General features: G+C 51.5%; 1 protein-coding gene across 7 annotated transcripts in view; it reads right to left on the reverse strand.

The window, feature by feature from the left end:
- Positions 1 to 1,468: 1,468 nt before the first annotated feature.
- The window catches only part of DUS2 (dihydrouridine synthase 2), a 34,012-nt gene continuing 11,673 nt past the window's right edge, over positions 1,469 to 23,807 (reverse strand). For all 7 annotated transcript variants that reach the window (XM_005896524.3, XM_070388137.1, XM_070388142.1 and 4 more), the window contains 13 exons: positions 22,725 to 22,816; positions 21,469 to 21,512; positions 20,238 to 20,298; positions 16,377 to 16,424; positions 14,011 to 14,076; positions 13,758 to 13,828; positions 11,719 to 11,805; positions 10,230 to 10,398; positions 8,089 to 8,210; positions 6,744 to 6,893; positions 5,330 to 5,417; positions 4,154 to 4,227; positions 1,469 to 3,926 (listed from right to left, as the gene is read on the reverse strand). In XM_005896524.3, the coding sequence (XP_005896586.1) occupies positions 3,689 to 3,926; positions 4,154 to 4,227; positions 5,330 to 5,417; positions 6,744 to 6,893; positions 8,089 to 8,210; positions 10,230 to 10,398; positions 11,719 to 11,805; positions 13,758 to 13,828; positions 14,011 to 14,076; positions 16,377 to 16,424; positions 20,238 to 20,298; positions 21,469 to 21,512; positions 22,725 to 22,816 (1,310 nt within the window). In that variant the 3' untranslated portion in view covers positions 1,469 to 3,688. The remainder of the gene's footprint in view (positions 3,927 to 4,153; positions 4,228 to 5,329; positions 5,418 to 6,743; positions 6,894 to 8,088; positions 8,211 to 10,229; positions 10,399 to 11,718; positions 11,806 to 13,757; positions 13,829 to 14,010; positions 14,077 to 16,376; positions 16,425 to 20,237; positions 20,299 to 21,468; positions 21,513 to 22,724; positions 22,817 to 23,807) is intronic.

Raw genomic sequence — 23,807 nt, forward strand, 5'->3', positions numbered from 1 at the left:
CCTCCCAGGTTATCTGGATGGAGAAAATGAACCTTTATCTAACCCCTCTGCCCTCCACATATGACTTTATCTGAACCAGGGGCTCAGCCGGTCAGGCCAGGGAGAAGACAGGAGGGAGATCGTGGGCCCGCCAGCCCCACCACTGGGCAGGGACCACAGAAGCTATAGACGGTTGCAGAAATTCACCCATTCATCAAATGTTCAGCGATGCATCTGTGTTCCCAGCCACTGTGCACTTGGAGAACACTTAAAAGGGCTCATGTCTTGGGGAAGGTTTCTGCTATGGAGGAGACTGAGAACCCTAATCTGGAGTGTGATGAAGGCTGGGGCAGAAGTAAGCACCAGCTGCAGGAAGAGTGTTAGCACCTTTGGAAGAAAGGCGGCAATGGCTGGGAGCCCTGCAGGCGGTGAGGAATCAACACACATCTATACACAAATTCTCTCTACCCCTTTTCCTTACCCAGGGCCAGGATTCAGGTCAGCTCCCAAAGCTGTTTTAGATGGCAGGCAGCCATCTGACCCACCTCCAGCCTCCTGAGAGCCCTGTGGAAAACCAGGAGACCCAGGGACCCAGTGCAATGGACAGAACCCCAGACTGGGCCAGGCTCATGGACAGGGATGGTGTGGGTCCCTTCTCCCTCCTGTGTGTATGCCAGTCAGGGTCTGAGATGAGGGAAACCATCCCTTTTGTCAGCTGCCACATGCTTGGCCCTGAGCCCTCATCATTGAAGGCTCTCCTGTGGCCTCTGAGCGATGGTACAGCTTAGCTCAGTCCAGCCCACCTTGTTCCACATTAGGGACAACAGGAGCCTTGGAGAAAAGTCAGGGTTTAGAAAAGTTCTTCCTCTCCATGGCACACATTCCCCATCTCCACCACAAGCTCTTGTTTGATTGTTCCTCTGTGCCTGCTCCCCACCCCCACGCCCAGGCTGGCCAGAGGGGCACAAGGACTGCCCTTGAGCAGCTCCCAATCTGGCGGAGGGGATATGACCAGCAAACTACAATCGAGAAAAGTTAGTTGCTGAAGTCAGCACAGGGTGCTAAGAAGACAGGGTCAGCACTTTGTCCTCAAGCGCTAGGCTGTGGAGTTTGGACTTAATCCAAAGGGCAGTGGAGAGCACTGGAGGAGTTTCTGAGCAGGAGTGACACCTGGAAGGACAGAGTGTGCAGAACAGCAGGAGCAAGAGATTCCCCACCCATCACTGCATCCAGTCCAGTCTGTTTGCTATAGCCTTCATAAGACCTGCCCCCCTCTTCCTCCCATGCTCATATTAAAACCATGTGTGGGACTTCCCTGGTGGTCCAATGGTTAAGATTTCACCTTCCAGTGCCAGGGGTTCGAGTTAGATCCTTGATCAGGGAGCTAAGATCCCACATGCCTCACGCCAAAAAAACCCAGAATATAATATATATATATATATATATATATATATATATAATAAACAACAGAAACAATGCTGTAACAAATTCAATAAAGACTTTAAAAATGGTCCACATGGAAAAAAAAATCTTTAAAAAAAAAAAGTGTCCCCAAAATATGATGCGTTAAGAGGATGTCCTCAATCAAGGTGGCTGGAATGGATAGATAAGTGTGGTGGCCACTAGATCAGAGAGCGGTTTGGGTATCTAAGTGGCCTGAGTTTAAGGTGAGCATGGTGAGCACAGTGGGTGCAGCTTTCAGATCTGATTGGGCCCTCCCAGTTGGTCCCAGGTCTTACATCTCTCTGAGACCAGGGCAGGCATCACTGAGGAGTACTAAAATGAGACTATTTGAGGGCAACATATTCAAGCAGAATTCTGCTGGACATCCTCAGTCAACAAACACACACTAGCCCCCATACTTGCTCCCCTGTGACTCACCCTCTCCCCGATACTTTTCCTGGCCCCTGAAAGTCCCCACACTCTAACCTCTATCTCAGCAGCTGACCTCTACCCCTGCCTTTCCTTGCCCATAGCCCAGAAATAGACCTGACCACTCTAGAGCAGGGACCCTCCCCCCCCACCCCCGGCCCCAGGAAAACCACACTGATGGAAGAAGAGGTCTGAGGACAGAGCCCCACCCGACCAGGGAAGTGGATCTCCGGACTTGGTACCTGGCCCACCAGCTCTGACAAGCTCAGGATGCCTGGAGGGTAGATCCCCTGGGACCTGTCTGTGCTGTTCCATTTGGGTATGAGGAAAAGCAAAGGGGGCATTTTGACTGAAAATAGTTTTTTTGTAGGAAAAATCAGAAATAAATTATGCCTAAAGTTGGATGGCTGAGACTAAACCAAGCCTCAGTCTGTCTCCTGGGTGGGGCTCTTTCTCTGGAGGCTCTGGCCTGGGAAGTTAGGGCAGCCTCACCATAGAATGACCCCATTAGCTGCACAGTGCCAGGTGAGACTATTTATCCTCTGGCCTCAGGCAGTAGAACAGCCGATCCCACTCAGAGAAGGGCTCTTGGGCCCAGCAAGGACTAGAAGTGACTCGCCCAAGGTCAAAGAGTGATGGGCTCCTGGAGGCCCTGGTTTTGTGGTATCCTTATCTGCAAACAGAAGAGCAAGTGTGGGTGCAGGGAGGGACGGCTCCTGGATTGAGGCAGGGGCCTCACCCACCCAACCCTTGACTCAGGTCCTCAGGGCCAGGAGTACAGACTGGAGATGAGAGGAACAAGGCCTTGACCCAGAGGGGAATCCCCCTCCACACAAAGCTCTAAAAGGAGGAGAAGCTGCATGTTTACAGTGGAGGAAGCGGGGGCGGTGCTGGGCAGAGACCTTTGGTCAGAAGGCCCCTCCCAGTTAAGTGGGGGAGGCCCCACAAATGTGGTAGCCCATTTGTTTGCTTCTCACTGCCAGGAGGAAATTAAAGAGAATCTGCCACTTCCTTCCGGCCCAATGGGATGGGATGGTGGGGGCGGAAGGTGGGGGGGGGGGTGGTGGTGGTGAGCAGTGGCGTGTGGGCAGGCAATCACAAGGGCCCCAAATTGCTGTCATCAGCAGTCTCCCGTGTCCTCTGCCCAGAGCGGGTGCCTCACAGGTCTGAACTCCAGCTAGGTGGGGTGGGTCACACTGAGCACCCCCTACCCAGCCACTCGCCTGACCTGGTCCCTTACTAGGGTACCAGATACCCTAACAGTTCCCCTAGATTCCATCTCATCTCTCATCAGGAAAGCCAATTGATGGCCAGTGCCTCAGGTTTAGCATCTGTAGAATGGGCCTCTTGGGCTTTCCTGGCTCAACTTGAGTCCAGGAGTCCAGTGAGCATTAAAGGTGATACCCCATCCCCCACCTCCATCTAGGATGGGTAGGAGAAATGCTTCAGGAAGCCCCAGCTCTGTCCAGAGGCTGGAAGCAGACTAATGCCAAGACATCCATCCATGGGTAAAGAGCCAGGCTGAAGCAGCCAGCCGGGGGTAAGGGTGGTGGGTGTCTTTATTGCACTGTACCAATGTCAGGTTGGGGAGGTGCCACCTGAGAGCTCCTGTTTTCAAAGAAAATACTGAGGTCGATCTGCTGCTCAGACCCACTGAGGGAGAGGGACACTCTGGGCACCCCTTGGCCTGTGCTCCAGGCTGCTGACCCAAGCCAGAACCTCTCAATTCCTGTCCAGCAGGGGCAGAAAATTGTCCAATGGCATCTGGCTGGTGCTCTGCACCCACAGCCATCCTAGGGCCAGGCCCAGGGAGGGGCTGACCAGGGAAGGACAGTGGTCACCAGCCTTCCAGGGGGCTCTCTTGACCACTTGCCAAGGCTACAAAAGGCTTCTTGCACAGCTCCCCAGGCATGGCTGGCTCCTGAGTTCTGGGGTCCCCAGGGTCTTGGTCAAGGGCCTCCCGCTTGCGCTTGTGCAAGGAGGGGCTCTCCTCACCCAGCCGACCCTCTGGGAGGCCCTGGCTCCGCAGACAAACGATGGCTGCAGCCTGCTCCGCCAGTTTCTTGGACTTGTCCCTGGGTAGACGAGGTAAGGGGCAATAAATCAGGGAGACAGGCAGACTGGTTACAGGCTGAGAGGCTTGACTCTATACACCCTTGGCAGAAATTCTGACAAAACTGGGGAAGGGGTCATCACCCAGGGATACCACTATCTAGGTACACGGGTCCCCCTAACCCTCCCAGGCCAATGCAACGATCAGGCCCTGCCACTAAGCCTCATGCCCACTGATGAGAAAACTCACCACAAGGTAGACTGGTACTTTTGTTCAGCAACAGTGACAACAGAACAGAAGAGGCGATCCAGGGGGCGCTGGACCTGGTACAGAGAGAGCAAAGGAAACAGGGACAGCTGCATGAGAGCCAGACAGCCAAGCCCTGGAGGCCCACCTGCCAGGGTCACAACTAAGGCAGAGCAAAGGAAGTACCTTCACCTAAGTCACACGAAGGCTACCTCTATCACATGCTCCTCCCCTGAAGGGCCTGTATGCATCTTCCAGGGAAGAAAGGCAGATACACAGTCAACGACATCCCAGTGTGTCAGGGGTTCTATCATGGACCTAAGCGAAAGGCCATCACAGCCCTCAGCTGCACGTGACTGTGGAGCTTTCTCCCGCTGACATCTGGATGGGCCAGGTCCCCTCGGTGAGGAGGAGCTCACCAGATGGCAAAGGGGTGAGAGGGGACAAGGACAGGGGCACAGAAAGTACACCAGGCAGAGCGACCAGGTGGAGTGGTGGGGGGGGAGCTGAGTGGGCACGACCTGAAGTGGAAAGACATGTGGGGCACGTGTGCTCTGTGCTGAGGTGGGAGGGTTGGATCCCAAAGGCGCTGGGGAGCTGATGAGGATGTGAGCAAGGCAGACAGAGTCAGATTCGTTTGGAAAAGTCACTCTGGCAGAGGGGGACACCAGGCCCAGAAGATACAAGCTTGGAGGTCCACAGGCCAGTACAGAAGAAACAGGGCAACCTAAACAGGCACGGCCATGGGGACCAAAGGAAGTGAAACAAGACTATCTCAAAGTTTCCACTGAGGGGCCCAGATGTGGGGGGCCCAATTCTGTGCCCCATTGGCTGAGGCCTGGTCCAAAAACCCGTCAGTCTAACTTTTAGGTTGGATCATCCTTCCTAAGCCAGACAGCCCTTTCCAGAGACGAGACCCCTGCCCAGGCAATGCCACCAGAAGGGACTGGCCTGAGCACTACTTACTTAAGTGTCTAGTTCAGTTTTATGAAAGTGGCCAGAACTAGATAGTAGGGCCACCGTCACCGGGAAGGAACTAGTGGCAACCAGCCCATAGAAGGCAACACCAGGCTCCAGCCAAGTGGCCTGGAGCCCAGGCGGAGCTATGGGCGGGCTGGGGGCACGGCGGCAGCGGGAGTGCATGGGCTGGACGAGGGCGGGACACAGCCAGGAACTCACCGTTTCATACACCGGCTGTGCCAGCTTCTCCCTCCGGCACCACTCCAGCAGGCACATCTTGGGGGTGATCTGGGGTGAATATGCTCGCCTGGAGAGAGGCGGGGAAGGGGTCAGGACCCACCGACCATCAGCACTGCATTCCTCAGCAGGAGCCTGACTCAGTGCCTGGAGGAGCTGCAGGAACTGAGACCACAGACTGCTGCCTCAGGGCTCCTGCTCCGAATCCCTGAATCTCCTGCTTCTGTCCCACCTGCAGCTCAGGGTCTGCGTTCTACCTGAAGGGAAGATGGGCTTCAGCTGCTTGGGGAGGGGAATCAGGGTGGGAAGTGCACTCCAGCCTGGAAAACAGCCTTAAACAGCCAAGAAGGGAGGTACCATTTGCCTCTCAAGACAACCTCAGGAGGGAGTGTGTAGGAGTGGGGAGCAAGGTTGTCATACAATGGTCTCAGGCTCTAGCTCCACCCCGATTATGTCCCCTGAGTGTCAGTGGGCTCAGTGGACCCTGACTCCAGAGCCAGGTGGTGACATGGACAGAAGCACCATATTCCAACTTCCCACCAGGAGCTCTCCCGGGGTATGACTGCCCAACAGTTGAGCCCACATCCCGCCTCCCAAGTCCCTGCCAGACAAGACTGACTCCTTGTCTGGGTCTGGGGACCAGAGAAAGGTTCAGATCCTAGATCACAGAGGATAAGGGCCAGGGCCCCATTTGAAGCTGAGTCACTGGCTGAGGCAATAATTGGCCTGAGGCTACTTCTGCCTAGAGACAGCACCACAGGCCTAACAAGGGGCAGTGAGGGGTGGACTGCTCAGCTAGATAAGGGCTCAGGGCCTGAGGCTCTTTTGGAGCTTCTTATGGGCAGCTAATTCCTGAGGACCAAGGTAAAAACCGGGGCTTCCCTGGTGACTCAAATGGTAAAGAATCTGCTTGCAGTGCGGGAGACCTGGGTTCAATCCCTGGGTCAGGAAGATCCCCTGTAGAAGGAAATGGCAACCCACTCTAGTATTCTTGTCTGGAGAATTCCATGGACAGAGGAGCTTGCCAGGCTACAGTCCATGGAGTCACAAAGAGTCAGACATTACTGAGCGACTAATACTTTCACTACTTTTTCAGGGAGAAAACACATATTTTCAGTAACAGAAGGGGACAAGTCTCTCCAGATTGAGTTGTGGGAGGGGATGGGTCTGGAAAAAGGTATAGTTTAGTCACCCTTGGGACAGCATGCATACCCTGACAGCAATGCCTGGACTTTCAGGGACTGTCTTCTCCAAAGTGCCTTCTTTGGGTTGCTGAAAACTGAGAACAAGCGTCCAAAATAAAGGAGGCCTGTGGTCCCATGGCTTGGCATTAACCAGCCAGCTTGCTGGCCCAGTCAGACCTGAGGACTGGCCCTGGCCCAAGCTGGAGACCTACCGGTCAAACTTGATGGCCATCTTAATGATACCAGAAGTGTCTTCAGCTGGTTCCTCTGCTTCCTCTGGGCTCCTGGCCAAAAGTTTGGCCCGCCGGGCATCCAGCTCTCGTGTGGTCTCCTCATAGAAGGCACCAAGGCCAAAGGCCTCACTTTGAAGGGATGAGAAGAGTAGGGCAAGACCCTTAGTGCAGCCAGCGCTCAGGAAACTGCTGCAGAAACCCAGGGCCCGCCACTGAGAAATGTCCCCTACATGCACTGGAACACCACCAGGGTTGAGCCATTGGAAGGTGCTTCCTACACCTCCCTGTGATCAGCCTGAACTAGCACATGGAGAATGGAGCAGGTGCCCCCTAAGCGTGAGCACTGGAGAGCGGGCTGGGCTGGGTGGAAAAGGTTCCAAACGTCACTGCAGCCTTTCTTCCAAGGAGGAACACACAGGCAGGTGTCCCCAGCCGGCAGTGGGTGAGGTAAGCTACACAGACCAAACATTGGGGGTATGCACAGTCTCATTCTCACGTGGGCCCACGGGAGGAAGACACGGAGGCCTGACCACTGCTTGGTTCCCCACTTCCCGCCCTGACCACAAACAGTTAGGCCAAACATAAAAAGAGGTACCACCCAGAGCGACAGAGTGATATTCTTGAGAGTTATCCCCAAGCTCACAAGGTACTGAGGTCGAGCTGGTTAAGCCAAATGGGAGGACAGACTGAGCACCATAAGCCCAGGGAGAGGAGGAAGGTTCTGGCAAGGCTCTTCCCTCTGGGAGCATCTTAAGGACTGGAGGCTGCCTGAGGGCAAGCCTGGTCCAGAAAGCCTTCTCTGGGGGAAGGAGGGTAAAGACAGCAAATGTGCAGGGGAGAGAGCATCCAGGCAGGAAAGCCCCGTACAAACACAGGGGACAGGCATGAGGCCAGGTTGTGATGGCCCCCAAAGTCTACCACCTGAATTGGAGCTCCAGCAGATCTAGAGAACCAAGGGGTGGCCTCTAGATGGGGTGAAGGCGTGGGCACAGGGGGTTCCATTCTAAGACCCCAGGTCTCCTAACCATTGGATCCTGGTGGCCTGGCATGTGATAGATCTGTGACCAGGAAAGCCCCTTCCTCCCCAGGGATTCCCAAGCCCAGCCCTCACCTTCCTCCATCCCACTGGTGCCCTAGTTTCCAAAATTCTGCTGCTGAGATCAGTCCAGGGATGGTAGGTTCTAAAGCTTTGCAAGTACCCCCATCTGTGCGGCAAAGCTGTAGCCTGCATCTGGATTCTGCAAATCCACCCCCAGGGTCCCCTAGTAGTCGGTTTAGGGCTCAGGATCAGGTCTGGGGCATGACAGCCTGTTGCCCCTCTCACCAAATTTCCTGGGAAGACTGGGCAGCGTGGAGTAACCTTCCCTGAGGTGATTCCAGCTGTTCTCGCAGCATCTGGCACAAGCAGTACTTGGTGTTGGTGTAGTGGTTGTCATACTGCACAGCCTGCGAGAAGAACTGCTGTGAGCCCCGCTACTGCCCAGGCAGGCTCTGAGGCCTGCGCTGCTCTGACAGTGGGGAAAGTGGCTCCAAGGAGACCTGAGAGGGGCCTGGAGCTGAGGCCCCCACAAAACAGCCACCTCCACCTTGGCCATCTACTCCTCTGGTTAGTGACACAAGGCTTGAGGGTTACAGCCAAGGCCCCGGTCAGAAGAACACTCTACCGGACAGCCTGACCAAGGTCCAGATGTGCAGGGAGCTGCTCCCACATCAGCTACCACGGAGGACCTGCTGCCAAGTATCTTCCATGGCGGGGAGCAGGGAACAGCCAAGAGCTGGTGTGGCAGGACCAGCCCTAGGACAGGAGTGAGATTCCTTTACTCCTTATAACCCTGGCGGGCACCTGCCACTCCCACATCTTAAACAGCCTGTCTACAACTTCCCCCAACGTGGGAAAACCCAGCATCATGGACCAAGCATGTTCACATGTGTTATGAGCTCGACAAATGGGTATCACTACTCAGATGGGGAAATGCAGGCTCAAGGAGGCAAGTTGAGTGCCTGGGGATGCCCAGTGGAAGTTGGCCTGGCTAGGGAGGGCAGGAGAGCAAGGGTGGAAGGGTGCCCCAGCCCCCCAGAACCCACCCCTCCACCACTCACCCCCTACACTCTTCTAATCCCTCCACCTAGGCCTGTGTCTTCAGGCCTTGCCTCAGTGCGTCACAACAAAGCAGAGACCCAGGGGTAAGTCCCGGCCGGCGGCAAGGCCTTGACTCAGCTTGTTTGGGACAGAGGCACCTGGCTGGACCAGAAGCAGCCCTGCCTGTGCTGGAAAGCCACTCCCTTTCTCTGGCCCAATACACCCTCGTGAGGTGCTGCCAAGGGACGGGCTGTTCAGGAAAGATACCATCACCATTCAGCCAGTGAGAGAGCTTGGCTCTATTGACTGTGCCATCCCAGCCACAGGCCACCAGCCAGCCCACCTAGGCTGAGCCCAGCCCCTCACCTCTGGCTGACCCAGGCCGTCAGAGAACCTGGTGGTCTCTAACCTGGCCAATAGGACATCTGGGACCAAGGGGATGAAGGCTGCAGCAATGAGCAAAAGAGGCTTGAGAACAGAGGCTGCCGGCTCTGGGCACTGGCCTCAGGGCCTCCCCGACCCCCAGCTTGCTCAGCACTGAGGACACCCACATGTCATGGCAGCCACAATTGCCCAGGCACGGTCATGGCCTCCTGGGTGTCCTGACCCCCCAGGTGGGTGGGGGGCTTCAGGACTGAAGAGGAGGGGGGCAGTCTGCGGACCATTCACTGTCTCTGCCGACAGTCACACACACACAGCTAGTCACATAGTCCCACAGGGTGCCAGGGCTATGCCAATGAGACACAGTAGGTAACAAAAAACTCCTTTACAGGAAATGCCCTGGCACTATCATCACCATCCTGGTTGAGAAGAAAAAGCTATTCCCCAAGGAAAGGGTTAAAGTTAGGCTACTTCCTGAATCACAGGAAGTAGCCTAACTGGGAATTACATTTTGCTTTTTTTGCTTTCTGAGAATTACAAGAGAAGAGCTTGAGAAGTGATTATGACTGATGGCCAGGTGACACGTCTTTATGGACAGAATCTGTCAGCAACAGCCACTATGATGGCTACTCCTGGCTGTGGCTGCTGAAGTGCCTACCCACTGGCACTGGCACTGTGCACACGGAGGGCAGAGGGGTGACAGGGACTTAGAGAAAGGTATCATGGGTTAGAGGCCCCGACAGCATCTGGGATCCAGAGGCCCGTGCGATGACCCCCACACCTTGGAGGCTTTAGAAGAGGGTGACGGTAGGGCCATGACCCCCTCCCCACCAGCAGCCCACTCTTCACACTGCAGCCAGGAAAACCCAATGCCTCGCAACACAACAAAGAAAAAGAGAGGAACCACATGGGCTGCCGGGGACCAGAGGCTCACCCAAAGCACTTTCTGCAGAAAGCGGGCAGACAGACAGAAAAGTTTGTTGTGAAAAAGTGTGTAGACGTACATATCTGATGTACTTCTGCATGACCTCTTCCAAGGGCCGTGGACCCTCCTTGAGGAAGATGGACGGGTTCCACATGGCCGCCCGGGCCACCATCACTGAAGAGGCTGCCGTGGCTCGTCGGAAGTCCTCTATATCCAAATACCCTTGGATGTGGTCGTGAGATCCTCCACTGAAAAGCAACAGCCGGCGGAGATAGGGGGTTGGTGAAGGGTAGCCCCAGCCTCGTACCAGCATTGTCAGAAACAGGCAACTCCTGGATCTGCTGCTTATTAAGTATGTGGCTTTGGCCAAGCCCTTCAGCTATGACAGCTTCAGAGACTGGAGAACACAACACGCACCCTGCTGTGGGGCCAGGAACAGTGAGTGAGATGATAGAGTACGGCAGCCCAGACCGTGCCTGGCACTTCACAGGTACTCAGGAACATTACCCTCCCCAGCCCCCCATCCTCAACAGTGACTAAAGCCAGCCCATGTCCGAAGGACAGGTATCTGTACATGGATACAGGGATGACAGGAAAAGCCCCAGGCTGGGGCCCTACATGTCCACTAATGGCTGGATTAAACCCTAGAAAGGGAACAGATGCAGGGCGGTCGTGAGAGGAAGGAAGGAGGCCTGGTATGGTCGCAACTTCCCTTCAGGCCATGCTATGGCCACTTGGAAACTGCTCTTTGCCTGTTTCATCAGGAGCCAGGTGGTACCCTCAGCTCAGAGACAGCACTGTGTGTGGGATGATGGGTGGAGGAGCTCTCTCGGGTAGCAACAGCATCTAGGGTCTTGAGCAGCCCCATCCTCTCTCCAAGCCACCACTAACCCACCTTGGCCTGGGCAAAGTGGGCCTGGCTGCCACCACCACCCCCACCCCTGCCTTAGCTTCCCACTCCGACTCCAGGCAGGCAGGACTTCCATCAGGGCTTTAGAACATCTCTGTTTCCAACCTGCCATTGGGCAGGAACAGGGCTGAGCTGGACTCCCAACTGGCTGACACAGGCCAGCTCCCTGGTGACACCAGGACACTGCTGTCCCACTGCTGAGCCGGCAGGCTGGTCATCAGTCCCTGACACCTGCCAGGACCTGGGCTTTGGCCTGTGACCTGCCTCCTGGCCCTGAGCCGCGGCTCTCTGTGCTCTGGCATGGATCGCCTCCCCCTACACCCCACACACCTAGCCCTGGTGTGACGCCACCTTCCCCGGGGGCCTTTCGGCAGCCCCTTTCTTGCTTTCTCCCTAAACGCTCCCACCTTGACCCTTCCATCAGAATGCCCTGGGCCCCTACCTACCACATACTTATGTCGGCCGCTCGCCAGAGGCCAAGGGACATGACGGACACTTTTCAGCCTTGTTCCCAAGTTCATTTTTGCCACATTCTTGTCTTCTTTTCCCTAAGGGTCATTTTTCTGATGCTATCTCATTCCATTTTCTGTTTGTCAGTTAAAGTCCCTCTGAGTAAAATGAGGCATGAAAGAACAAACAAGGAGGAAGGGAGGCTTACTTGGCTATGACGGGAATGGAGAGGGTTTCGGCGATGGCTTTGATGGCTTCGCAGCTGACAGGGTGCTGGGGCCGCTCCTCTCGCTTCCTTGGAGATAAAGAGATGGGGCTGGGGGCTAAATGCCAAAGGCTGCGTCACAATGAGCCCCAGTGATGTGAGCCAGGCCCGACAGTCCTCCCTGCTGGCACTCAGAAAGGCTACGTGGCCAGCAGGGACAGGGCTCCAGGCTACAAGGCAGGGCTCTCCCTGACCCCAGCTGCAGAAGGCAGGGGCAGCACGGGTACACACCGCATCCAGCCCTCAGAGGCCCGCAGGTGAGGCGTGGCTATCGGGAGCCGATGAGGGTGGTCACACGGCCACCCCCAACTTCTCCTCGTCTCTGCCGGAGATGAGGGACACAGCCCTAAGAATGCTGCCCCTACTGTCCTGGTCTTGCCCTTCCCGGGGGACAGGGAACAGCTGCCGCCACTCAGACGGGCCACTCCCACACAGCTGCCTGTGCTGAAGTCAAGCTGGGCAGCTGATCCTGGGGAGAGGCAGCTGGCACGGGCAGGCCACAGACCAGGGCTGTCACCAAGGGTCACGGGAAGGCGGGGCCACAGCCCGAGGCCCCTGAATCTAAGATCAGCTGCAAGAAGTTCCTGTGTATGAGTGAATGAGTCTTAGGGATGCTAAGGTAAACCCCAACCTGAGCTGTGCTCACGGGCGAACCAGATGGCCAACCAAACAGCCCTTGCCCAGGCCCTGTCTATGGTGTCCCTCTGCTATACTCCTCAACCAAAGTGTCAGGGCCCCTGGGGCCCAAGAAAGTCCCATCAATCCAGCCTCCACCTCCACCTTCCCACACCCCTAGCAGCCCAATTCTAACCCATCCTTAACAGCTTTGATAGCCAGAAAGTCCCTCTTTAAACTTGCCCAATTCTGTCTTCCTAGTCTTCCCAATTACTGGGAAAAAGGAATAGCTTTATTTATTCAGGGAACACCATCTGCCAGGCACTATGCCAAGACTGTATATTCACAATCTCGTAAAAGCTTTGCGACAACCCTATAAAGCAGAAACTATCTTAATTTCCAAATGAGGACTGTAGTTCTCAGAGAGGTTAAATAACTTGTCCAAGGACACACAGCCAACCAGCAGCAGAGCTGGGATTTGAAGCCAGGCATCTGAGCCCAGAGCCTGCTGCCTCTGGAAGGGGTGTGTATGTACAGGTGTGTGGCTTTTCACCTCCCCCTGCTGGCTTCAACACACACAGCTCTGCTTTTCTCTGTTTCTATATGTTGAAGTTCTGGGTTCCCTTCTCTGAAAATGCTGTAATAGACACACCTGCAAGAAATGGGCTGTTCCTATAAGACCCTTGAACTCACAAGGAACATCATTCAGAAGGGAGGTCACTCCAGCTGACATTTGCCAACCTGGGATTTGGTACACAAGTACATCCTGGACATAGGGAGCAAGTTCGACTGGGAAACCAAGGATAGCCTTCAGCAACACCTCAGCTCTCAACAGAGAACACATTCACTACAGACCTAAGGACTGTTTAAAGCAGTCCCTGTGACAGCTGGTAGTCCAACGAGGGCAGACAAAAGAGGTGGTGCCTATAAAAGAACAGCGGTCTGCCTGGGGTCATTCGGGAGAAAAGCTAGAGCTGAATGTAGTGGAAAGAAAATGAGATTCAGAAGCAGAGTTCTAGTTCCACCACTTCCTGACTGCACGACCCAGTTTTGAGCAAATCACTCGATCTCTAGCATTTGCACATCCTGAGGGTAGGGGCATTTCTCCTTCCCTTTGGTATGTCTGTATCTCTAAAGCTCAGTGCAGTCTCTACCACACAGTAGATGCTCAATGAATGAAACAAAGAAAAATGCAACCCAGAAAGGGTTGGACTGCCCTCCAGATTCAGCGGGGGTCAAAGAGCTAAGCAAAGAGCTAGGCTGGGTACATAGAAAAGAAGCTGGTAGGTGCCTGGGGTCTGGTGAAGAAGCATCAAAATGGCTGAGGACCTCCCTGCAAGTCGGTCACTAGCAAGGGGACAACTCACCTCCCGTGAACCGCGATGGCGGCAATGCCGGTCCTCTCTATCCGTTTCACAAGGCTCAGGGTGTCTTCCAGCTGAGGGATGGGGCCACACAGGGTGGTTACTGCAGCCACACAGGGAGCAGCTGCCAGCTCCCAAAGTGGGCTCAGATCTCCCCACTCCTCCAAACCTGACTCGTCCCCTCAGGAATCATTCACACCCCCCGACCAACATCTGCAGAGAAAATGGACCTTCAGGTGTAACACACCATCCTTACCGATGGCAGGATGCGAATCTTGCAGGTCACAGGTCTGCGCGTCCCTTTCACAAGAGTGCTGAGGATCTATGGTAGGGGAGAACACAAGAACATCTGCCTCTTCCAGAATAATCACCACAGCTGCTTGTACCGATGAATTTCACTCCAGACCCGTGTGGCCCACTGGCAAAGATGCATTTATGTCCATGTATGGGTCCATGTGAATGCATCTGTTGCACACCACCTACAGGGAAGCTCCGTGAAGAAAGGAGCTCACCTTTTTTCTCCACTAGAGCCCCAGCCCCAGCAGTCCCTTACCTGGTTCATAGCAGTATACATGTATTTGGTAAATGAATGAGTGAGGGAATGAATGTATGGTTGGGTCTACATACATGCCTATGCAGGACACAGTGTCATCCTTTGCCAGGACAAGCATCAGAATCAGCTGGAGAGCCTAAGAAATGCAGCACCATAGATTCCACCTCATCTTTCCTGAAAGGCCGGGTTCAGGAGCAGGGCTTGGGAATATATGTTTTCAAAAGACTCTGTCCAACATGGTCTCTCCTCAAAATGATTCTGAGGCCTAACACTGGTTGAGAACACATGGCTCACAGCTCCATTCCTGTCTGAAGGCATGTTCCCTGAGTGCTGTGCCAGGGTCTGCCAAGTGTAGGAACAGGAGAGCTTGAACAGGTCCTGGGCCCTGTCCTCCCTTTTGGGGAGTCAGATATACAGCAGAGAAACTGGGAAAGGAAAAGACAACATTGTCATCCTACTTAAAAGGGTTTATTTTGCACATTAATTGCAAAGGACTCCAAAGACAGATCAAGAAAGTCACATAGGAAAGTGTCAGGGAAGTAACAACACCAGATCAAGAGTCAGAGACCAAGAAAGGGGTAGATGACACTGTGTGTCTGTGACCTTGCTATCTTTATCTTCTTCCCTCATCAAAAATTTTGGGCCAGGAAAGCTAGAGGGAAGGTGATCCCAAGAGCCCTCTTCCAAGAAACTAGATCCCTGTCCAGCAGAGCAGAGGAGACATTCAGGCAGCCATTGCCAGTCTGGTTCTAGACAGGAGGGGGCAGCAGACAGCCGGGTTACAAGAACCAGCGAAGGAGGCCTCTCTCAGGGACAGGCTAAGGCAGAGCCCTCCAGGAGACATTGGACCAAGAGGCTAGGCTGTTAGGACAGATTACAGGCAAGACAGGGCCTGCTGGCCCAGGTGCCACTTAAAAATAGTTAAGACAGAAATGAAGTGAGCTTCTGAGGTGAGCTGCGAATTCTGCTGCCTCTTGTGTGCAACGTGCCCAAAGAAGGGCAGTGGTGAAGACAGAGCTAACAGCATAGGTGGGAGAAGCCAGGAGGCCAGAGGATAACGGAAATGCCTGTATATACATGTTGTGAAGAAAACCACCCTCTATTGAGGCCCCTCCCCTAAGGGTGGACACCCACAACTGTCCACATACACTCCAGCCTGCAGAAAGGTGTCTGAGGTCATTTTCTGTGCCTATCCATACCCAGGAAAAATGAGAAGGCCCTAAATCACAAATATGCTGGATTTCCTAGACCCCAGAGACAGTGGGGCTGGAGGAATATACAAGGTTGAGCTGCTGACATGGCAATGGCACCTCTTATCAGTGGTGCCGTATCCCATGTTGTTAGCATGTGGGAGGCATTAGTGGGGCTTAAGGCCCAGAGACAGAAGTGGGAATGGAGGAGGAAAAGGAAATCAAAGTAGCTAATAGGAACAGCAAGGAGAAAGCTAGTGAACTGACAGAGAAAAGTCAAAGGTGCATATGGTGTGACAGAAAATGTTACTCCCACATGCCTTGGCAGCTCACAACACTGGGTGGCAAACATCAGTCTGACCCTAACGCCTTGGAAACCTGGCCACCAGAATCACAGGGGAAGGGGACCAGAGGGGACTAACTCAGCTTACCTTGTATGGCCCTAGCTTGGCTTGCTCTCATACTGACGGTGGACTCTGTCAGTGTGCTGGGGACCCATTGGGAGAGGCCAATACCCTATTCCCCAACACATGTGGCCACTGAGCATGTCCACAACCCACAGGTAGCCTGACCTGTGCTCTCATGATCTTCTCAGAAGGAAGAGAGGCATACAGAGGTAGTTCTAAATGAGTTCTTAGGGCCCTTGGCTCTCGGCTGACACGTCCCTAGCCCTGGGCTTTTCAGGAACACCGAGGCTGCTGCAGGATGGCTCAGGAGTTCCTGAATCTGGCTGCATGTCAAAATCACCGGGAAGTCTTTTAAAAACCAGACCCTGGTGGAGTGAGTGATTCTCTCAATCTCAGGGGAGGGGAGGGAAGGTGCTCCCAACAGCTCTAGCTCACAGGCACGCTGAAGAGACCTCTTAAGGGCAAGACTTACCTTCTCGATTTTGTCAGGATCTGACAGCAGGGCAGCTCCCATTCCTCCCTAAGGAAAAGCACATACAGGAGGCTCTTACAGCTGAAGGAGGGCTGCTCCTCCCTGTGGGATGGCAACCTGGCAGCACCTCAGCACCTGCCTCCCAGAAACCAAGGTCCACTGGTGATCAGCACTTCTCCTGGGCAAGCAAGAAAGCAGTAGCATCCGTGCCCACAACACCAGGGATCAGTTTGACGAATTCTAAAAGCCGTCACTCTGATCCCCTTAGCAAGACCCGCAGGTCTACCTGGAAACAGGTTCTAAAAAAATCATTTTTCAGCACTGCCCATTTCCTACCAAGGGTTTCAGTGCCTTAACAAACTAAACCCCACAAGCTGCCAAGCCTCTTAAAAAAAATAAATGGATTGGTCTTCCTTTGAAATGAGATCGAATCCACCTTCTTCCTGTCCTACCGTCACTCGCCACCACTGCCAGCAAAGCCACACAGAGGCACACGATCTGCAATAACGTCCAGGCCCTGCTCCCCTGCCAGCAACAATGGCCTCCCAGTCCTGAGCACTCAGCCCAATGTCAAACTCTAACAAAATCCCCAACTAATGGAAACCAACAATCCCCAGAGCCACTTAAATCTCAACATGAATAACAGCCGTTGTCTCTTGATGGTGAGATTACTGATGATTTTCCTGTTTTTGCTTTTTGTTTTCTGGGTTTTTTTTTTTTTTTTTGTCCTTTTCTATATTATCCAAGTTCTGGACAATGGTATGAATTACTCTAACAATCGGAAGAGGAGGGAATGTTAAAAATCTGAACCCATTCAGAATGAGGTGAAGGGAAGAAAGACAAATCCAATAAATATATGTTGTCAGTATATAAACTACAAACTAATGAATGCTCACGGAATGTGCTCAGGAGGTTTAAATTTACTTATTACAGTTTAATGTCATGTTTCAGAAATACACATTAGAACCAGAGAGAACACTGAACCAGTACAGACTGAGTCTGCATGTCAGAGGAGAACAGGAAGAGCAGGGCTTCTAGCCCTGGACTACCTCAGACACAACCCTAGAGGCCTTGAGGAAGCCCTGGCCACTCACCCTGGCTCCGCTGTCCCTCACCTCACTCGCAATCCAGCCCTTCCTTATGGAATCGCAGAATCTAAACTCTGGTCTCTCTGCTCCATCTCCAGCAATGGCTTTTCTAACTGGCATTTCTTTCCTTCCTCTCTCCTTCCCTCCCTTCCTTCTTTCCTTTCTATTTAACTTCTTAATTTGCTTTTTTGAATAGGAAACATATTAAAAATCTTAAAGGTTCAAAAGGATGAAGAGTAAGAACTCTCCCTGCTTAGAAGGAGAGAAAACTGTTCAATTTATTTTTTAATATGACTTCTATTTTTGAACCACAAGAAGAGAGCAGATAGTCAGCTGGCAGGGACTGGGTACAGCACACTGGGAGGTATCTGTTCTGACTGGTCAGTGCCAGTACTGTGACCTTGTTAATTATTTGGAGTGGCACCCCTGCAAGGGAACCTTATTTCTTCTGCAAAACCAAAGAAAAACTTAGTTTCCTTCCCCAGGGGAAACAAGTGTCACCAGTTTCTTGTGTATCTTTCCAAATATATAAAAAGAAGTGTAAATATACATATTAATTCCCTATTTCCCACACAGATATTGTGACACATCATATACGATTCTGCTCCTTGCTTTTTTCATTCTATGATGTCAGAGGGAATATTCCAACCATTTCAGCTCTGCTCCGTATACAACTCAGGTGCATGAGGGAATAATTACAAGGTAGCAAAACAGAGCCTGATGTTTTCAACTCCTTGCGTGCATGCTCAGCCATGTCCAATTCTTTGCCACCCCATGGACTGTATTCTGCCAGGCTCCTCTGCCCATGGGATTTCCCAGGCAAGAATACTGGAATGGGTTGCCATTTCCTACTCCAGGGGATCTTCCCGACCCAGGGATTGAATCTGCTTCTCCTGCATCTCCTGTGTCGGCAGGCAGGTTCTTTACCACTGAGCCACTTAGGAAGAGACAAGGGCAAAGTTCCACGATTCCTTGAAGCAGCTACCCACAAAGGTCCTCTGGTTTTCAAGTATCCCAAGGGCCTTTCCCTCAGGCAGTCTCAGCCTCCTGGCCTAAAGCAAGGGTCCTCAGGCCAACCAACTTCTGAGAGCAGACTCTGGGCAGAGGGCTATGGGGACAATCTGCCACATCTAGACTGCAGACCCTTGCGCCCTATGATCAGGTTTCCGAGGTGACCCTGCAGGAGTCGCTCTGGTGCCTTGCACCCAGTTAGCTCCAAGTTGCCCTTTACATCCTCTCCAGGCCACCTCTTCCTCCCGCAGTCCCAGTGATACTGAGACCAACCATCTTCTTGGCTGCCAGTCTACCCTCCCTCTGCCCCCACAACTCACCCCACCTCCCACTCCTAGTGTGATCATTTGCCAGCCAAGCACTGCCAAATTCAGCCCCAATTTGGCTTTTCTTCTCTCCATCCTTGGTTTCCCCTGTGGACTCAAGATACTCATCTCGGATATCTGTGTCCCGACCTCTAGCCTCTTTACACTTGAATCTATTAGACACATGGCTTCTAGATTAGCATTTCTATTTATAGAATATATTTGGAAAGACACACAAGAAACTAGCAACGCTGGCTTCCCCTGGGGGAAGAGACTAAGTTTCTGATCACAAGCCTTCTCTGTTCCAAAACAGGTCAGAGATATCTAAAAAGTCAAAGTTCAGTTAACCTGGTCTCAACCAAGATTTTCAATCACATGTTCCTCTGCTGCCTCTTCCCCTCCCAGTTCTCAACCCTCTGGTCAAATCGAGGTTCCCTGCTTCTACTTCATGTTGGCCTCCGGGTCCCAGCTTGTACCATACCCTTGGCCTGCCAGGTCCCAGGCCTCCTCCTCAGGGACCACATTTCCCCACAAGAGCCTGTGTTTAAGGGCTGCCCTTCTGTTCCTTTCTCAGAGCTCCCACTGCAGTCCTGTCTGGTCTCTTCTGATATGACAATTGGGATACATATATTGCATCCTCTAGTTTTATCATGAAAAAGACAGAGCTCTGTTCACATTTTTCTTTTAACATTTACACCATTTATTACTTGGGCACGAGTGCTCTATGTGTGTGTGAATATTTATTTATGTATACATGTGTATGCATATGCACATCTAAAATTTTTCCTGGACTTTTCTGGTGATCCAATGGTTAAGAATCCACCTGCTGATACTGGGGACACCAGTTCGATCCCTAATCCAGGAAGATTGCACATGCCTCGGGGCAAGTAAGGCATTTTCATCTGCTCCAAACCACCTCCAAAACCACAATTGCACGTGCCTCGTTGCTCCCCAACTACTGAGTCAGCAGGCCCTAGATCCTGTACTCTGCATCAAGAGAAACCATGGCAATGAGAAACCCATGCTACACAGCTAGAGTGGTCCCCACTCATCGCACTTAGAGAAAGCCAGTATGGAGCAACAAAGACCCAGCACAGACAAAAATAAGTAAATAAAATTAAAAAAAATTTTTCCCTGGACCATTTCAGGGTAATTTTATATATATCTCATAGCCCTTGACCCCTAAATATTTGTGTGTATTTTCCAATAGAGATATTCTTACATAACCACAGAAGTTATGAACTTCATATATTTTCACTGATACAGTACTTTTTAGCTCATCTACCATCATCTATATTCCAATCTTGCCAGCTGATCTAATAACACCCTCTTGAGTTTCTTGCTCATGAGTACAGGATGTAGTCCAGAGTTAGGCACTGTACTTAGCTTTCACCTCCAGTCAGTGCCCTTTAATCTGCACCCTACATTTTGTGAAGAATACAATGAAAGCAGTTTACCTTGGTGGAATACTCTTTAGGACAGCCCATGTTGACGTCAATACCAGCCACATCATTTTCTCTGGAAAAACATGAAGGAGGAAAGGTAATAAATATTCAACTTGAGGGTAGGACATAAAGTCAAAGGTATGGGTCTGTGCTCCTGAAATTCTTACTGGCTCTCTGAAACACACCAACCCTCAGGAACAGGAAATGAAAAATTCTGTCTCTAAAATATGCAACTGCCTCTCCTCCTGGGCAGAGCTCCGGAAGAAGACTATAAGGTGCTCACACATGTAGGAAAGGCTAGTTGTAGAGGATTCTGCCAGCTTTGAGTTGTATCAGATGACTCAAATATTGAGTGACAGCCACACGGAACTCCATCCCAGAATTCCAGTCCTAACTGGGTGGTGAAAGCCATTTGCCGATGCACAAAAGTGACCCGGGGACAAGAGCCCTTTCCCAGAGCACTGGTTCTGGTGGAAGTGGGGGGCTGTCTTGGTGTGCTCGGCTGCATAGTTAGCTTCCTCCAAACAGTCCTCAGACGTAGAAAGGACCCTTTCCTCATCATCTGGTACATACACAGTTACTTGTCTGTGACCAGCAGCAACTACTACCCAAGTTTCTTCTCACGTTCATTGTAATTAATAACAAGACCTAACAACTTCCCAAGCACTCACTACATGCCACATATTGCAGATATTTACATGCATCATCTCATGTACCCTTCCCTATAATGCCAGAGGGAGGTGGGACTATTGGTCTCATTTTATAGATGAGGAAACCTAAGTTCTCAGTGAGGTTAAGTAATGGATCTAAGGTCAGATGGTCAGCAGATAGCAAAGTCAGGATTCCAGCCCAGAGCTAACACAAAAGCCCATCTTCTGAACCACATTACTCTGCTGCCTTCATTAATTTAGAAAGCAGTAAGTCTTACTTACACTTCATGAGATTTAAAAGCTCAGGGTTCATAGTCATGGTAGTCTCCAGAAAGGAAACCCCATAAATAAACACTAACAAACAGGCTCCCACCCAAAGGTTCTCTGGGGTCCAGACACAGTGGGTTCACATCATACCTGGGGCAGCCCTTATTCACCACAAATAGAGAAGGAAATATGACCCTCTGAACCTAAAAACAGAAGGTAGTGGACTAGGAAGCAGAAGGGTGGTCACTTCCAAGGTCACAGGGAACAGTAAGATCTCAGGGCCCACAGGAGAGGCAAAGGCAGTCCCCCAAGAGGGAAGAACTTACACAAGCCTGGCCACAGCAAGGGCTCGCTCTGCATCTGAAGTCCCCTGGGAAAACAAGAGGCTAAATCAACCAAGGGCCTGACACAGTCCATATGCACAGACAACCACACTCAGGCACACGATGCACACATGCACGGGCATATACGGGCAAACACACACACACACACACACACACACACACACACACACACCAGCAAGTGGAGACCAGGTGTTATTCTCTCAAATAGCTAGCCCACTAGACTGGCTCACTGGAGAGTTAAGAAAATGTCATCCATGGTGTCAATACTTCGAAACATACAAAAAAGTTGGAAAGATTTTAGAGTGAACATTCATATACCCATCACTTAGATTCCACAATTAACATTCTTCTATATCTACTTTATCATATGGTTACTCATTGATATCAATTTTTAAAAAATTTTTGTTGTTGTTGCTGTGCACAGGCTTTCTCTAGTTGCAGCAAGCAGACTTGTGGTGGCTTCTTTTGTTGAAAAGCACCAGCTCTAGGACATGCAGGCTCGCTAGCCGCAACGCATGGGCTTAGTTGCACCACTGCATGTGGAATCTTCCTGGACCAGGGATCAAACCCATGTCCCCTGCATTGGCGGGCAGATTCTTAACCACTGGGCCACCAGGGAAGTCCTGTTATCAAGTTTTTTTTAACAAACCTAAATGTTATCCAGGAAGTATTTCTGAAAAAATACTGAGAAATACCCAAAGTGAGAGACAAACAGAATCACTATGACCCTAACACAAATCCTAACCATTCTCTTTTTTTCCCTGGTTGTACTGCATGGCATGTGGGATCTTACTCCCTCAACCAAGGACCAAACCCATGCCCCCTGTAGTAAAAGCACAGAGTCTTAACCACTAGACTACTAGGGAAGTCCCAAAAAACTACTCTTGAAGAAACCTAATTTCTTTAAATGGTAAATATATATAGACAATACAAAACAAAGACCATGATCTGAACAACTGATGCTAGGGAATAAAAATACATATAAGTCATGAGAAACAGATAATCCCTACAATGAAGGATATTAAATTTGAGACTGGAAGCATGTAATAGACCACTAATAGCTTGATTTCCATAAACGGTCTCCAAGAGTATAATCACTCATGAGCAGATCTCTGAAACCATTGAATGCAGGATCTTCAGGAAGACTGAAGACCACTGTATAACGGAGCCCAGGCACATAACACTCCCCCAGCCCAGGGCATGAGATGGGAAGTGCGCTTGGCCCTGGGATGTCCTACCATCTGGAAGACGACCTTGCTCTGCTCCCTTTCACAGGTGCGGAAGACCACTCGGTCATCAGGAGCAACAAAGTCCACTGTGCTGAGCGCCTCTGCAAGAAAACACAAATGTCTTTGTATTAATAGAAAAGCAAGGGGCAAAACATGTATCATTTCCTTGCCGTGGGCCTTGCCCATGGGCTGGGACAGGAAACAGGGGAGAGGCAGGGCACGGACGAGAGACCGGGGACGTCGCAGGGAGGCCCTGCCATCCCCTTTCCTGGGGAGAATGTGCATGGTCGGGGGGCCGGTGGCAAGCCTGTTGCCGCTGTCACACGTCCGTGCCCATGTCCTTCCCTCTGTCCCTGGTGACAGGGAGACGGATGATGGCATGCAGCCATTCACGGGCCCCTTGCCCTCTTTCTCACCCAAAAAAAAAAAAAACGTGTATCATGATACCAAGTGTGTGTAAAAAGTACACATCATTTCTCTTTGTGATTATTCTTCAAGCATGGGATTATGCGGAATTTTCATTTTCTAGGATTGGGAAAGGAGTATGTCAAGACTATACATTGTCACCCTTCTTATTTAATTTATATGCAGAGTACATTCTGCAAAATGCAGGGCTGGATGAAGCACAAGCTGGAATCAAGATTGCTGGGAGAAATATCAATAACCTCAGATATGCAGATGACACCACTTTATGTAAATAAGTGAAGAGGAACTAAAGAGCCTCTTGATGAAAGTGAAAGAGGAGAGTGAAAAAGCTGGCTTAAAACCCAATATTCAAAAAATGAAGATCATGGCATCCAGTCCCATCACCTCATAGCAAATAGATGGGGAAACAATGGAAATGGTGACAGACTTTCTTTTCTTGGGCTCCAAAATTACTGCAGATGGTGACTGCAGCCATGAAATTAAAAGACGCTTGCTCCTTTTATTTCAGGAGTAATAATTTAAAATGCTATGACCAACCTAGACAGCATATTAAAAAGCAGAGACCTTTGCTGACAAAGGTTCATCTAGTCAATGGTTTTTCCAGTAGTCATGCATGGATGTGAGAGTTGGACTATAAAGAAAGCTGAGCACTGAAGAATTGATGCT

Source organism: Bos mutus, chromosome 18 (genome assembly GCF_027580195.1).
Source record: "Bos mutus isolate GX-2022 chromosome 18, NWIPB_WYAK_1.1, whole genome shotgun sequence".
Classification (NCBI taxonomy): domain Eukaryota; kingdom Metazoa; phylum Chordata; class Mammalia; order Artiodactyla; family Bovidae; genus Bos; species Bos mutus.